This window comes from Falco punctatus, assembly GCF_963210335.1.
Source record: "Falco punctatus genome assembly, chromosome: 11".
NCBI classification, from domain to species: domain Eukaryota; kingdom Metazoa; phylum Chordata; class Aves; order Falconiformes; family Falconidae; genus Falco; species Falco punctatus.
The window spans coordinates 19,796,360-19,813,683 of NC_137591.1; the positions used below are offsets into that span (position 1 = coordinate 19,796,360).

The following is a 17,324-nucleotide window of genomic DNA, read 5'->3' on the forward strand; positions in this document are numbered from 1 at the left end:
ACAAACGCATGTAATTGGAGATCCCCATTTAGGATAAAAGTCCAAACGAGCACAGCAGGATTAAAATTAAGAATTATGAACACAACACTTGCTCAAATGCTCCCATTGGGAAAGCATGAGCAAACCCAGCACAGGCTTAACTTTAAAAGCAAGGAACAAAAACTCTCACTTTTTGAAGAGCTTCCTCCTCTAGCCTTCGTTTTTTTTCCAGTTGCTTGCTGAAATCTTTCACAAAGCTTCCACTCGAGCTAAGATGTTCCTCCTCAGCACGAGCAGTGCAGGATTTTGCCTTTTCATACTCATCTTGACGCTGTGTATATAGCAACTTTGCTTTTCTTAGAGCAGCTTCTAGCTCTTGCTGCAGTATGCAACAAAAGAAAAAAAGCAAGAGAATAATTATTTTTAATTTCTAGTTACTTAACATGGTGTTTAGAGGCTGTTATGCACAGGTCTGTATGCTACAGTGACAAGTACATAGTCATAGAAAAATAACCTCTTACAAATACAAGTATGTAATGACATTGACAGTGACATATTACAACCAACACGCCCTTAGATTCTACATGTGATTTTAAGTGCATAACAGCCTAGTTTGAAAGTTTTGTCCTTTTGAAGACTTTTACATTGAACACTGTTAGATATGAAAGAAATACCAACCATTTTTTTCTGTTCTCGCTGCCAAAGCTCCTTGATATCTTTCCTTTGTCTATCCAATTCATTTTTCCTTCCGAGAAGAGGCTAGATAGGAAAAATTAACAGAGTATATAAAAGGCTTACAGGCTGCAAGTTTGTTGTTACAAAAGTTTTTTAAAACCTAAACAATATCTTAGTCTTTTTCTTTAAGCTTACCTGCACAAATTTATTAGACTGGAGAGCAGCTGCTGTTTGTTGCCAAAGTTGATTGTTCTCAATATCATTTTGAAAAGCGTTAATGAATATTGATTGGAATGGCATATAATCCTAAAATTACACAAATGAAAACATTTATGTTCTAGGTAAGGTAAAGGTATGCTGACATTCTAAACATCTGTACAACTGTACTAGGTTTTCAGTTAAATTTAATAAGGTATTTATGTGTCTGTGGAAGTCAGAATTAGATATGAATGTAGTATTTATTAATTTCTCAGCTACATTTCATTTTACTAGGAAAACACTCCGAAAGAGAAGTCTACAAGTCCAAATCACAAAGCATATAATATATTAGACAGAAAAAAAAGCATATTGTGAAAACTGTAAGGCTATACTGCATTTTCAACAAAAATAAATATATATCCAAGTTTCAATAGGAGATGAAAAGACATAAAATACAGCAGACCTTTTAAGCAGTGATTTACAGTATAAATCAATTCTCTTTCAACTTAAAAATGCACTCCTCAACATCCCCAAAGTTTCACTTTTGGGCAAGACATCTGAAACACTTTTAAGACTTTAAAATAAAGCCCCTAATATGTACTCACCTGGTGTCCAACAACAGCTTTAGCAGTTTCAGCCATTTTTGCTAAGTTTTTAGCACACTCCACCTCTGTTAAAAAAAAAAATTAAAAATCACAGTTACTATTTTACACAAACAGTTGTACTACCTGCTAAATGCTTTTAATGTTCTCCCTTTAACAGACAGGCTACAGAGGGGACCACCTTCACTTTGTTACAGGCCCTTAATTATAGGAAATGTGGGATAGTTCTGTCCACTTCAGCGGAACAGCTACTTATTTAGAAATCACATTATTGACAGTCTGCAGCACAGAGGCCTGACAACAGATTTAATTTCATCATGACAAAGCTGATTAAATGCCAGAAAGAGCCACTCACCCAAGCTAAGCTTTTTTTCTACCCATGCGACTACATCCTTGGTATATTTTGACCATGCTTTAGCATAGGACAGAGCTGATTCAATTCCACTGTCATTTCTTAGGAGCATGCTATCAACCTCCTCTGCTCGAAGATGTCCTGAAAATAAACCATCCAACACAAAGAAGTGAATCTGAGACATGACCACACACCGAGAGCAAAGCCAGTATTAGCCAAACGTGAATGCTTAAGCAGCTCTGATCTTGAGTTGGTCTTTAATGCTAGTTGACTCTAAACAGGACTGACAGAGGTTTTAGGACAAATTAAAGGGTCATAGTATTTTATCTGGAGTAGTCATATGGTCAGCATAACTTTCTTAAAGAAAGTGACCCAAGAAAACACCAGTCATATGATGACAGACAGAATTGCTTCAGGCACTGCTGCTTTTCTGCCCCCAAAAAGCAACCCAGGCTGGATATTCACAAAAGTGTAAAACCTCTGCAATAGCAGATTTTCTTCAGTGAAGTTTTAATGGCAGCATAGGTGTAGAAAAGTGACGAAACATGTTATTTACAACATTTTAGAAGATGAAAATACAGGTACAGCATGGTTTTCACTAATATTGAATGAATGACCTACCTTGAATATCATCCCTTTCGTGCAGTGAACCTCCAGACTCCACAGAAAGATTCTCAAAAGACTGGTACACAAGAAACAAAGCATTAAATTAGCGAAGAAAAACTCTCACTGGAACTGACAGGCTAGCAAAATAAATGGCATCATCTGCTCTTTTCTGTTTTTGCAGATAGAGCAACAAACCATATTGTAACTCCCTCTCATCTAGGGCACCATACCTTCTAAGCTCCCATAGCTGTTGATTGAAACATAAATAGCAAGAAATCATACACCTTTAAATCAACAATCCCGAAAGGCTGTGATGAAAGAGTTAAATATCAACCTGATTTGTTACACAATTAAGTGAGCTCCAGCTTTTCTTAGATCCCTACCTATCTCTTAAAAAGCATTTCATACAGACACCATTCTACAAGCCATTAGAATCCTGTATATTTTCCTCAAGGGAATGAAGTTATGATTTCTCCTAAATTACTTGCAGGTGTGCACTGTAGGCACAACAGCTGACTAGTAACACTTGCTAACGAAGCTCTGACAATTAGTATAACATGACAGAATTCAATCCAAGAATATAAGGAATCTAGCACAAGAGTTCATCCATATCTTTGTCCTCATACTATATTTTGCTACCCTTTTAATTGTTCAAGTTGAACTGTTTGTAGGACTGCACTGTAAACCAGGCTGCTGCATAAATTTAAGTGAATAAAAGTTTGCCTAGTAACCGCCACCCCCTTAAAAAAAAAAAAAACAACAACAACCACAGAACAAAAAAACCCAACACAACCCTACATAAATTTAAAAGAATAAACTACTCTTAAAAATTCTGAGGTAGAGAGCAGGCAAAAGAAAAAGGCCAAGAAATAGCTGCAAAGTGGCCTTAATCTTCACAAACCCAGCTTGTTTCCATTTTAGACTTTGGTCCTGTTTTGTTTTCAGACTTAAAAGCTAAAATGGAACACAGTAACAGTGATGCAAGTATCTCTTCAGGTTTTTTAAATGTAAATGGAAACTTGATCCTAAGTCATACAGAAATCCATCAATAATCATTACTTACTTCACAGCAAAAGCAGTTCCTCCATACACCAAAACTTGCAAGGCATTAATCATCAATTACATTGAACAGAATCAAACTACAGTCTAAAGCACAGTGCCAATCCCAAGAAAGTGGAGTACTAGTACAATTGCTGTCTGATGAAAGAGTTTCAATGAAATGGAAGGGCTTTTTCAGAACTGGTGGGAAATCCATCCAAAGCTGACTATCAACCAAATAGTAAAAAACCCGTAACACCCACCCCCGCCAAATTTAGAGATGTATCAATATTCCATTGCACAGAAAGCCTGAACTAGATTTAGATCTGATTTGGGTATAAAGTATTACTGTCTTCAAGTAGATTTTAAAGTGGCATACAGTTGTTAGGGAAAAACAGATAAGAGGACACCCCACCCCCCACTTTATATTAACTCAGGATGCACTTTTAAGTTCAGGTCCTAAAAATTATTTCCCATTATACAGACCTAAATCGTTTCAGTTCTAAGAACTGTTCACTCCTTCCCAATAATTCAAGCACACATAGTTAGGACAGCTAATCAATGCTCATTCATCCATCCACATTCACCCCACTGCAAATACATAATACCACGTTTTAAAAGCAAGCACAGGCACTACTTTTACCCATGTCCTGCAACTTATTATTAGAATTTGACCCATACAGCTTGCCCTCTCACGCATCCAGAAACTCACCCCAGTGAGACTAGCAATAATGAAATAAAATAAATAATAAAAAGAAGCCTGACTTCTGGAGAGTTTTCATTTTTCAACTTTAGCCAGCCTCTTCTTTTTCCCATTACCCAAGAATTCTCACTCTAACAGAGGCAAATCTCTGCAGACATTTTGAAAATTTTATCCTTCCCCTTTATTATGCTCTCAGATCTACATAGCATTGAATAGCATTCAAAATAGCTTGTTAAATAATGAAAGGTCAGACATGCCCGTCTCATCTCTTCCAATGTATTCTAAAGCTCTTCTGTTTTTAATTAAGAAAGATTTTTGCTTCCATCTTGTACTTCTGGTTTTACTACAAGGGCTACAATGAGAACAATCACATTTGCTAACAGGCAGTATACATATCATTTAACTTAAGCTTCCAAGTGGAATGCCTGAACTAAAGAATGTAGACTCCCCTGCAGTCAAGAGAAGCACGAACAGCACCGCCCCCCCACCCCCTTAGAGCAATCCTCAACAGCTTAGTTGGGGAGGTCCCTAACTTAACAGGCAATTAAAATCTCTCTCCTTAATTAACCCTCAAAGCACTTACATGTTAAATTCTACCAAAATATTATGCTCTAATCTTTTGTAAGATACAGCTAGCTGCTGTGTTCAATGACTGAATGGACACATCTATGGGAATGAGAACTTAATACAGCTGCTGAAGTATTTTGGTTTTAATTCCTCCTAACACTCAGCTCCTAGTTGGCCTCCAGATTGCCCTCTGAATTGCAAATCAAAGTGAAATCAAAGTGAAATGCTTCATCTGTTAAACATGTATTTATTTCCCTAAATGAAAATGGACTGAATTTAAGACAATTTCTAAGAAATTATCCCATCTGCTCCAAAATTTATAATTGTTCCCTTCCATATTAGCAAAAGTAAATGACACTACAAAAAATGGCTTTTAAATATGTACTGGTGACTTCTGGAGCATCTAGAATAGAATTCCTTCTCCATTTCACTGTATTTAATTTCCCTTTGGTCTTTCCTCACCTCCACATTCATAAGAACTATCTTTTAGCCAAGCATTCACTTCACGATACAATACACGGGAACATCTCATTTCACAGGAACACATTTATGCACTACAAAGCCATTACAAGATGAAAAGATTGGCAAATTCAGCACCTTCCTTCTGCTGGTGAACCAATTAGCTGAAATAGTACTTGTTCAAATTGCCTCATTTAAAGTTACATGAGATGCTGGCTTCTATGCTATTTTATTTCATACTTTTTATCAGCAATCTAATCCTCTGATTTTCAGTCTGCTGGAACCAGTTTTCCGCATAGCCTCCTTTCCTCTCCATGTTGTTTGAGGAGTTTTGTCGCAGCTACAGAAGTAGAACTTCTGTGATCATCCATCTCTCACGTGTGTTACCAAACACAATGAAAATTTAAAGACTACTACTCAGCTGTAGCTGCCACAGCATTACTATGATGATCAAGCCTGTGTGAAGAAATGCTAAACCTTAAGTACATTTCAACAAAGCCTTTAAAAATTCCACAATCTAAAATTTTTAACCCTGCTACCACTTAGTTTGTCATACACACCAATTGTCAACTACATTTTCCTTGCATGTAACTTAATTTGATTTGATTTACTTGAAAGTCTGCTTCTAGATGCATAAAAATTCAAAACAGAATTTGGTACTGAGCATTTTTTCATCTCACCTTCAAAGTGTTTAAAGGGGAGTTTAAAATGCTAATGTTTTTCTCTGACTATAAGTTGACAGTGCTATTTCAGTTCTCTTAGTGAATTGCTGAAACAGCTACAGCACAAACTGGGCTCTGGAAGAAGAAAAGGTTATTTTGTGATGAGTATTAGTCTTTAAAAGCCCAAAGGAGGTCATTAAACCTTTAGCTTCTAGGTCTAACAGGTCTATTTAACTACTCCAACATGCGTATCATTCAAGTATCTTACTTTTAACTATTTGGTTATTTTCACTTAACCAATTCTAAGATCTCAAAGACAATTACAGCAGGTTATCATTTACATATTTGAGTGCTAGCCCCACTGAGTCATCACTGGCATTTAGAACCAAGAATACATTTAAGTATCTGAAGCTTTGAATGCATTTTTTTTTTCATGAGTTTAATCTTGTTTCAGCACTCTGAAGACTCCAAGTATCCCAGCCCCATGATGCACAGAGTTTCAGTGGAAATGAAAATCTCCTTTAAAAGATAATATATTCCACACTCTCAGAGAACGTGTTTAGCCTACCCGACTTCTCCGAGATACAGGAAGTCCCAATGACGAGCCATTGTCTACATCTCCCATAAGGAAGTCTGAAACACTGCCAGAAAAACAAAGAATTGTGTTACTTCATTACTTTACCTTACCAAGCAATTTCAGATCACTGAGAAGAAAAATTCAGATAGCATTTCTAGTATTCCTTTAAAAGCTCTGCAAACAATTTTTTAGAAGTAGTCTTATAGTCCCTGCAATTTCTATACCATCACTGTTTTCCTTTTTAAGGAAAAAAAAAACAACCAAAACAAGACCACCATCAACCATCCAAACAAAGCAGTACAACTGTTCTGGATGTGGTTAATTTGTATTAGTTTATTAGCTAATATTTGTCCAAAAGAAAACTAAAGGTTTTGTTGCTGTTTAGTCTTAGTTTGATTTGGCTGCAGTGAGCTCTTTCAAAGCTCCTTCTGGATTCCAACTTACACGTTTCCAAAGGTGAATGCCAACGTTTCAATGGAAGAAAATATTTCACTGAAGAGTTCTCTCTTGTTTTCTTCATTAACTTCTTTGAAGTTCACCGCTTAGGGGAAAAAAAAAAAAAAAATTAAAGCAAGGAGTGAGAGGCAAGGTCAATCAATCAAGTCTACTAGGCCTAAAGACAAATTTTATAGTTTCCTCCAGAACATGCAACATTATACTTCCCTGAACAATTTAAAAACCACAGTTTTCAAGAAGATTAGTAAGAAATTAAGGACTAAAGGAAAGAAATTAACACAATCCAGATGCTTCCCACAATGAAATCGGATTATTCTCTCACTTCCTATATCTTCCCACTTAAAAAGCAGCTTTGTGTGGGAACATGATGGTAATGTGACAGGAAGAGAAAAACAGTCATTTATCGGCAAGAGTCAAATCACACAGCAGCAGCACCACCGCAAAGTAGCCCACAAATGCAGTTAAGTATTTGAAAAACTCTTTCTTTTCTGGTTAGAAATTTAGAATTCATAACAGGAGCAGTAGTTCCTGGGAGTACCCCCACCAAACTGTATGCAATCCTGTATGCATGCAGAACACCGGATCTCTGCCTTAAGTACAGACAAACAAAAAATATCAAAAGGTAGTAGTGTCTGTTGCAAACCCCTTTAATTATTAGCTCCATAGTCTGGGAAAAGCCCCTCAGTTCTGCCTGTTAAAAGTAAGGGAAAAACCTCAGCCTAACTGTCATTGTTCCAAAATAGGAATAGGAGCATTACTGGACAAACTATAGACCGTTTAAACTGGTGATCAAGACCAATATTTAGCCGCTCAGTACTGGAACTTGAACATGCTTCCAACACAAACTGGAATAATGAGACAGGAATGATTCATCCAGAGTTTCTATTAACAACTACTGGGCAAGGGAGAGGAGGGAGAAAAGACAAAAAGTACAACCATTTTGTGTTTTCAACTTAACTCCTTAATCATTGGTGACTGGGAAAAATTTTGTAGAGAAGTTGCATGTATTCCTTTGAGCAGAAGCTGAACCCTCTGGATGGAAGTTTTCCCAATTTTACATTGCGAGAAGTGACAATTTCACATTAGTAGTTACTGTTTGAAAGTTTGATTTTTTTTAAGCAATGCAATATTCTTAATTATCTAGATGCTTAAGTTACACACGCTTATCTGTTTCAAATACACTGCAATGACATATACAGTTCTTCACTCCTATTCATCCCTTTTTCAAGACCCGTGACAATGTTAATTTATGTATCCTCCTTATATTTCAAGTACAAATATGGAAATAATGGACCGCAATAACTTCTAGAAGTAGCAAAAACTATATCCCATTAAGATGTTGCCTATTCTATACACATTATCTTAGCAAATTACATTAACAGATTTTAAGTCTTAAAAAGTATCCAAACTTCCTGCCAGGTGCCTAAATGCTAACTGGTAACAAACAAAGAAAGTACAGTAATCTGCTCCTCCATTAGACTTCCTTTGTGAAAGGAAAAGTTTTTTAACCAGTAAATTAACACAGTTGAATCCACTCCTTTTTACACAGCATGCCAACAGGGCTGATCAACATTTTTGTAACAACAATTCCTATACAAAGCTACTACAGAAAATATGTATTCCTCTCATGGGTTATTTTCACAATTACTTGCAGATCTGGAAGAATGTGTTGTAATAAGCCTACCGCAAAAAAAAAAAAAAAAAAAAAACAAACAACAAAAAACCCACACATATCGCAAAAATATTAAGTCACTGTTGCCACAGTTCACGGCTAAATTAAGGCTTCTCCTACCTCTTCATTCTTCTACGCTTCATAATTACATAAAAAATGCCTCTGGCAGCTTTGTTTGAAATGAGACTCAATAAAGCTCCACAGACGGTAACTTTTTTGACAACTTTGTTAATACCACTGATTTCTTTATTTTTTTAAAATTTGGGTTAGTTGAAAACTTCAGCTTTCCAGAGATAATGTTGCTTATAAATCTAAACTTTGCATTCCAAACCATTAAGCAACAGCAGTTATATGAGATCTATTGATTATCAGCCACTAATGACTGGAAAAATCATTTGGGTGCCGGCATGAAACACAAACTGTTTCCAAATTAAAAGCAACCAACAAAAACTCTATATAAAAGCACTTACCGCTGAAACATTCGTGTATCCATTAGCTGCAGTGTCTTCAGAGAAAGAGCTTCTTTCGCTTTGCTCATGAGACATTAATTTAGATAGCCTCTTCCTAAAGAAATGCTGCCTGTTTCACTCTGTCTTCCTGTTCCAGGAAGAGTTTTGTTAAGCTTTACACTTTATATACAGAGAAACCCTTTCTTTTCAGGATCCATCACAAATGGAATAACCGATCTGAAATTTTTCTCAATTACCACTTCTCCCAAAAAAGGTTAGTCCAAGCTCTCAGTAAGTCAGTGGAATACAAACAGCTTTCTTGTAGCCTACTACCACTGGAATGCTGATGTACTTAACATCAACTTTAAACCATGCACTCTTTCCCCAGGACATCCTGACTGCACACAATAGCTACTGACAACAATGAACTATAGTAATCTTTCCATGTCTGGAAATGACAGCTATCTATCTTTAGTTCTACAGATTTCAAAGCAAGTATAAAACTTAATGCTTTCACATAAGGCTTCAGGGGGCCCATAATGAACTTAAAAAAAATTTGTATGGTAGCAATACATTAAAAACCATAATCCAGTACTTGAAATGCAAGCCTAGCTTGCATTAAAGTGGATCTGTACTTCTGAAGTTAGCAAAGTTGTCTTCAAACTGAGCTGGATTTGGCAACCTCATAAAAATGCTGCAAGACACTGCGAAGTTTCAACTCTTGGGTCAAGCCACCAAAAGCTTTCTGAAACAAGCACAGAACAGCCTGGGGAACCAGCAACAACCATGGAAGTTTTGGAAGCCAGAATTCCAGAAGCTGAAGCAGCACCTAATGACATTCGAGCAAGGCTTCTGAAACTATGATGAAGCGGCTGTCAGCTGTCAAGACTGAAGTGCAACCAGGGCTTTTAAAACATAATGCTTAGACACCTCACAGTGACCACAGCACACAAGTTTCTGTGATGGTCTTACCTCCTTCCAGTCAAATCAAGACAGCAGAGCCCAGGAAACCTAGGGGTCACAGCCATGACAGCATCTGCAAAAGTTTGCTTGCTTCCTCCTTCCCTATAGACATGTGCAGGACTGGCAGCAGCAAAGCAAACTGCAGGGCCTGGACAAGTCTAAACTACACCAGCTTGCAGAATTTACTCTTTGCAGGTCAATTTTCTTATTTTCTTGAGTCTAACAGACATACCTGGTAACACCACCGCCTATTTCCTTAGACAGGAATACATCTTCAATCCATACTTTACTAGCTGACTTTTAAGCAGTAAGCAACTTGTTGACTTGTTGGACCTGAAGACCACTCTAACCAGTTTTCTGTCCTTAAACTCCCAACAATGCTTTCAAGAAATTTTTATTTTTTATTTTATTTTTTATTAAAAAATAAAAACACCACTCACCCAAAGAAAAAGCAGCCAACCAAGACCAAAAAACACTCCCTTCTCTCCAAAGACAGACTTGTAATACTTCTTGTTATAACCTCTCATCAAAAAAAAGAAATATATATATATATATATGGGGGGGACGGAACTTAAAAAGTAGTACGCAGACTGGAAAAAGACAAAAGAAAAAGACAGCTGGAGAGGGTCAGCAGGCTGTCGAGGCCCCATTGTTCTACTTTTAGTTTTCTATGCTGTGTAATTTCACCAGCCTGTACTTACTACCAAGTCTGTCGGCCTTCCAAACTTCAGCTGGAAGTCTGTTTCCTACTCCCATCCATAAATTTTGCTCTGAATTTATATCACAGATACAGCAGAGCTGAAATTACTTCACCTTGATAGAGATATTAACTTTGATGCAGAACTATTAGTAAAAAAAAAAAGTACCTAAAAAGGGAATTTCTACAAGGCAAGTGCAGGTTTCAGCTTTACTAGGAATCTACGTTCATTCCAGTGATTCAGTTCAGTCATACAGTTTAGAGAAAAAAGACAGTGTAAACTTGAATTTAGCACGGGATCAGGAGAACCATGTAGTCTAGGGCCATCAACTACTTAAAGACACCAAGTAGAAGAATAACAACTATGAGTACAATGGCATGCCAGACTGGAAACTGACTTCCAAAAATAGGAGCCTAAACAGGTTCCAGGCAAGATGCTTCAGCAAGTCTCAATTCTTCCAGATCAAGTCAGGTGTCATTTAAAAGACAGCCTTCACGAAGCACTCGAGTAAGCACATAAAGTAGCAAAGTACAAGCGAACAGGCCTGGTGAACCACGTTATGTCCAAGACATAACCAGAGATCTCAAGGTCCCCTGTCCATCCCTCTCTGCTATGTTTTCCTGCAGCCTCAAATGGTAGAAGTCTGCATTATCTGTTCTGCAAAACATCACTCTCTGTAGCAAGATGAAGATAACACGCTATACCTACTTTTTCCTTCAATCTGTCCAAAAGGAAAACCATTAGGTATCCAAAGCAGAACTACAACCAGATTTATATCATTCCCACTGAAGAACCTGAGAAATGACTGAGAGGCTTGAGGGGGAGCACAAACACTTAGTTTTTGTTAGCATTCAAAATACTCCCAATTGCAGTATTTTAAAGGGGGTGGTCTATCTGCACTGGACATTAAGTTTAAATCACAGTGCAACTTGTCATACTCATGAGAATACTTCGCAAGCCAGGGTCACCGACAGTCACTGGTTCCAAAGTTACTAAGTGCTAAGGTAGTAATTTATTAAAATAACCATGTGCCCCTAATATGAAGTTCCAAATATAAACTAGATTTGAAACCTTGGCATTATGCAAAGATTCAAAAAGGCCGTTCTAGAACTTAAGCCAGTTATGCTTCTATTTCTGAGGGGGGGGTGGGGTAAATCACACGTAAATCCCAGCTTGTTTCTATTTCATCCTTTCCTAAATAAACATCAGAAATTTTCCGTGCCAGGTTAATCATCCTCCTAGTCATAAATCTGACTACACATACAAAGTGCTTCCACATCTTTTTATAGTTCTATCCTCCAATGACAAGAAACAGATGAGTCACATGAACTTCTTTCATAATGTCGCATTAACACAGCCTGGGAAGACAGAGGCAAAAGGATACCGGTTCTGTCCTACCAGCTTCTCACATTCTTGTAGCTTCCTGTTTATTCAAAAGTTACATTACTTCTAGTGAAATAACCACAGCTGAAAACCTGTGAACACATGTGTTACTGACAGGCCACTGTCAGCAAACTTGAGGCCCAACATGCTTACGATTCACCCACAACATGCTGTATTTCTGCTTCAGCTTCCTCAGTTCCAGCAGCCATACACTTCAGATTGAATACAAACACAGAGCAGTGTGATCATCAAACAAAAACCAGCTATAAAACCCAAACAGATTCTGAAGACAAACTGCCTTCGCATTTATCACAGATCACACTGGGGGGAGGTAGGCTGTTTGCATACAGCAAAGGTTTTGCTGTTCTCAGGAAAGCAGGGCTGAAGTACCAGACGGAAAGAGCTGCAGCCCCGTAACTCCCCATTTCCATCTCCAGACACATGAGGAATACATGACTGAGGAAACACTGACAGGAATTACTGTCTTCAATTAGAAGTACTTGTTTGTATCAAAGGCTACAAATATTGCGGCAGGACTAACCAAGACCACCACCTTTAGAGTGAGCTGGAGCTCCCTTTCCTTGCAATTAACTCGGGAACTCCGCAAGGCCAGGTCATGCGGCACTGGATCACAGGAACAACGCTTTGCCACAGAGCAAGTTAGTGTTTGCTTTAGCCAAAGAACAACCAGACAGTTCACGCCAGCCTTTCCATTCTAGGTCCAGAACATATGCTGCTTATGAGACAGATGAATCCTCAGCGAGAAATTAGCGAAAATGTTGTGAACAGCAATTGCATGCCATAATCTTCTATTCCATTAGAAAACACTTCTTATGTACTTTTTCAAACTGGAAGAACAGATTTGTATCAGATCAGCACTGTGCATCATACCATTACTGAACTTTGGATCCTGTAGCAGGAGTCCTAAAGCTGGATTTTCAGTAATGTCAAACCATTACCAATGAGAAAATCATTCAGAGTAACATAACCAAGGGGGGGGGGGGGGGGGGGGGGAAGTCAAAATTTGAGCTCAATTCCAGCACAAGGACAAAGACTGTTACCATGACAAAATCCACTCCCCGTGCCTTTTTTCTTTGAGGTTTCTCATCATTAAGATTTAAGATCATTCAAGTGAGTCATGGCTGAACAGAGACTTTTCAGACGTACCTAAAGCACAGTCTTACAACTTGACCCACTTGAGCACATTTGACAGAAAATTGGAAGACATAACTGTACCACTTTTGCTTCAAGTTGCATTCTTACAGCAATAAAGAGTGGAGTCACTTTCAAAATTCTGTAGTTATACAATATACACAGTGCTTTCCTAATTTTCCTTTCCACATAGAAAATAACGCAATCCCTCCACAACTGTAGCTCCTCATAAACCCAATATATTAACAGTAAGTGTGTTAGTTTATTTCAAGTGTGCACATATTAATTATATGAACTACAATCTTCTTTTTTTTAAGTACTAACTTCTTTTGGCAATGCAGATACTCACACATACTTTTTAGCTACCCAAATATGTGTGAGTATCTGCATTGCCAAAAAAAATCTTAGTTCTAAAGTTTTTTCTTCTGCTCACTATCAAGAGACATGAATGAATCCTAAACCAACTATTCAAAAAACAGGTACCCATCAAACCAGACAGAAACAGAAGTATAGAAGAAAATGCATGAAACACTGGTGCACCTGCTCAGGGTTCAGTGATACAGAAAATATACAATGGAACAGCGTGCACCAAGAAAAGAAAAAATAAGATATGTACAGCACCAAATTCAGAAGGGTGCAAGTACTCTGTAAGAATAGATTCAACAAAATACTTAATTCTCCTCTTCAGAAGCAGGAGGGTAGGCGGGAGAACACATAAGTCTAGATCTGGAAAACTAGTACAGCACCACAACTACAGAAAGTGACCTTGGACTTATCATGGACTTTAAATTGAACACAAACATTGACAAAAAGGCTAACATAATTACGGAATCAATCACCAACGTTACCAGTAATTCTACTGCTCTAGTCTGTAATGGTAAACTTGGACAGTATTAGGCAGTGATCAGTTTGGGGCACTGCATATCAAGAACCCCTTTGATAAACCATGTAGTCCAGACAGGACAGGTGTTATTGCAGTAGTTTTTGGAAACATCATTTAACAAAGGTTGATGTAATCTGATATACCTGCTTATCTTAAGTCAGTTCTCCGCATTTCTTAAATTAAAGAGCAAACAGTTGAGCATTGTCCTGCATCCACTGAAATTATGGGAGGGTAGAAGACACACAGTAATCTTGCCATAGCACTTAAGCATGGGAACAGCTTGTTTAAGGTGAATGTAGAATTAGGTTCACTAAACATTCAACCTGTTCTCTAGTGTAAGTATCTGATTATTACTTTACACGTGTACTTAACTATTCCTGAGACCAACAAGACAAACAGCAGCTTCTCAGGGATATCCTCTGTGTTTCTACTGTTACGTAGAATTCTCTGAAGGAAGTTCAGAAGTTGCAGGGTTATAATTCTGTGATAGTTTCAAATACCTGGGACAGATCTATGGGAAAGTCTACATGTACTAAGGAGAAAATGCCAAGTGGGCTGCCAGTACCTGCCAAGATCAAACTGGCAAAACTATGTATTAATAGGAAGAATCCATAAGAAGCTTGGAACAATCTAAGGTGTAGGAATTAGGCAGCTAAACACATTAGCATTTTAAATGATACTCCTACTTTACTGAATCAGCAGTGTATGTTCTGACATATAAGATCATTAGGAAACATGGGGGGAAAACTAAATTATGCATCTCTGAAGGAATACGTTCTACACGATTTAACAGAGGCAAGAGGTACAGACATGCCATATAGAAGAAACTGTACTGGTTCCACAGTAATATACTGGACTTATTCCAGAGTAGGGAGAGGCTACACAGAGAAGAAACAGCTGTAGTTTATGGGGTTGAAGCAATTGTGTGCTTCACCATTTGCATTCATCCGGCATGCAGAGAACTGCAGCAGCAAAGGCTAGCAACAGAAAGTATTAACATTTATGCCTATACAGCTTTTTTTTTTGTTGGTGTTGACATTGACACCTTTACCATGCTTGTGATTATTTGTGAAATTTATAACTGTTAGGCCATTCAGATTACTTCTTCACTTGATATAAATACAACACCATCCCTACAAATTCACAGAATTAAGCAGAGATTTTTGGCAAATCTCTAAGTGGATAAATGTGAGGTTTGTTATTCTGCTATACACAGGTAAAAAAAAAGCTCAAGACTAAAGGCTTTTGTGCTTTTGGAATTTGGTGTGGGTTTGCAGCTAGCTTCCTATAAGCAGGATTTTACTACATCAACAGGAGAACAAGCCATTTATTACCACTTTTCACTTGGAGAAGGTATTTTTAAACAAGTGTTATGGTACTTTTAAAAAAAAAATCCTGTTTCTTCTGTATACATGGAATCCTATCTATAAGTCCAAGCCAGAGTCAATCAAGTCACTAATTACAATTTTCCAAGAATATCAAAGGAACTAATTCCTTACCTTTCACTTTTGCAATAACTGTTCCTGCAGCACTAAGAATATCCACTGAGTTTAGAGTCTGATGTTTATTTATCACTGCTTTTAAAACACGTAGCAACTCCCCCAGGCGTTCATGTACTACCTGATGCAGGCCGTCTTGATTTTCTGAAAAAAGTAAAGGAGAAACTACATTAAAACAATAAATTAATGCCCAATCACATTACAAACCACTTTGATGGTATTCAGCTGCACTGAAGCCTAGGTCATGTAGAAGCTGGGCCTGCTTAGAAAAAAGAATTTGTGAAAAATAAAAAGCTATAGTAGCATTTGCCAAGAGTTTACTTGCAGTGTTGTATGCTGTTTGCATATAAACTCATTTCTCTCCAAAAGTCAAGCAAGTGTACTTAAACCCCAAAGGACTCTACACCAATACCCTAAGGTTTCTGAATTAAACCATCTTTTTCTCATGTCATTTCATCAACCAACATTTTGATAGTCACATATATTAAAAAAGAACAACAACAAAAGATGGTTGGGATTGCTCATTAGGTATTTCTTCACCTGATACAAATTCTACACCATTTCTGTATATTCACAGAATTAAACAAGTCTTTTTGGAAAATGTTGTCTAGCTTTTAACTCAAGTGTCAGTCAAATCTTAGAGCACTTCTAGTATATAAGCCCGGATCTACAAAGGTCTGTCTTTAATTATGTCAGTCCCGATAAAGGAGTTGAACACCTGAATTATTTGTGGAACTGGCCTAATCAGAAAAATTCTCTAACAAGCACACTTATAGGGCAATGGTTTTTACAGCATATGCTCTTTTGGTATGTGCCCTTAAGTCCCACCCCCCGCCTTATTTTTTTAAAAAATAGTTCTTGTTGCATATGTGGCACAGGTTAAACCACAAGCTCTTCCGTTCTGTTACAGGAGAGGTGCTGGTGCACGGAATTAAAAGTTTCACATGCACTAGAGTGCTGCGTTGCAAGTTGTGGTAAAAAGCTTTCAAATTCAGGAAAGTCTAGCTTATGAAAAAGAAAAAGAGGATCTAATACAAGCTGACTCACTTCCCCACTGAGCAAAAAGGAATGGCAATTCTGTGTTGTCTGTGGCCACGATAACAGGTCAATACAGACAGTTACAGTACAGTGCAAATTGATGCAGTGTTACTCAGAGAACAGCTTCAAATCTGACCCATTTTGTTCTGACTGCAAGACTTCATATTTAGGCTAGAGGCATCTGCATTTTTCTGAAGAGTCAACAAAGTACAACATGACACATCGGTACATGTGTTAGGTGGGTAAGGTGGGGGCACTACATACAAATGAATACAGTTATATCAAGTGCAAAAGCAAACCTTCCAAGGACCAGTGTACTTCAGGCTTTATCTCCCTAGATGTCAAATATCAGGAGATTTTTTTCAACTCAGACTGGCTTATACACGGTCAAAGGATAAACCCCAACTCAGGAAGTAGACTAAGGCAAAAACTTTATCTACCATTCATGGGAACTTTGTGTGTTTTTTTCCTGCTGGAGGGGAGGTAGGAAGCACTATCTGTAACAGGACACACGGAAGTCTAGGAAAACACATCTTACACAGCAGTAAATTAAGAAAGCTCTACGTGATTTATTAAAGGAACACAGTTGTGGCTTTATCTTCATTTACATGCATAATGTTTTTTAACTGAGACTCAAACACAGCAAAGGCAAAAAAGTGTCATTAGGCTGGTACTAAATGTGGGTATGATTCAGTACATACATATTCACAGCA

At 37.6% G+C, this 17,324-nt stretch overlaps 1 protein-coding gene across 4 annotated transcripts in view; it reads right to left on the minus strand.

Moving 5' to 3' along the window:
* ARHGAP29 (Rho GTPase activating protein 29) overlaps window positions 1-17,324 on the minus strand; it is a 53,409-nt gene that overhangs the window by 12,838 nt on the left and 23,247 nt on the right. For 2 of the 4 annotated variants that reach the window (XM_080407056.1, XM_080407055.1), the window contains exons 3-11: window positions 15,574-15,738; window positions 6,863-6,959; window positions 6,410-6,482; window positions 2,428-2,488; window positions 1,810-1,947; window positions 1,458-1,522; window positions 850-960; window positions 658-738; window positions 170-358 (exon numbers count right to left, since the gene is read on the minus strand). In XM_080407056.1, coding sequence (XP_080263182.1) covers window positions 170-358; window positions 658-738; window positions 850-960; window positions 1,458-1,522; window positions 1,810-1,947; window positions 2,428-2,488; window positions 6,410-6,482; window positions 6,863-6,959; window positions 15,574-15,738 — 980 coding nt within the window. Of the gene's footprint in view, window positions 1-169; window positions 359-657; window positions 739-849; window positions 961-1,457; window positions 1,523-1,809; window positions 1,948-2,427; window positions 2,489-6,409; window positions 6,483-6,862; window positions 6,960-9,016; window positions 13,015-15,573; window positions 15,739-17,324 lie in introns of those variants that run through there. The other 2 variants (XM_080407057.1, XM_080407058.1) reach the window with 2 other exon arrangements.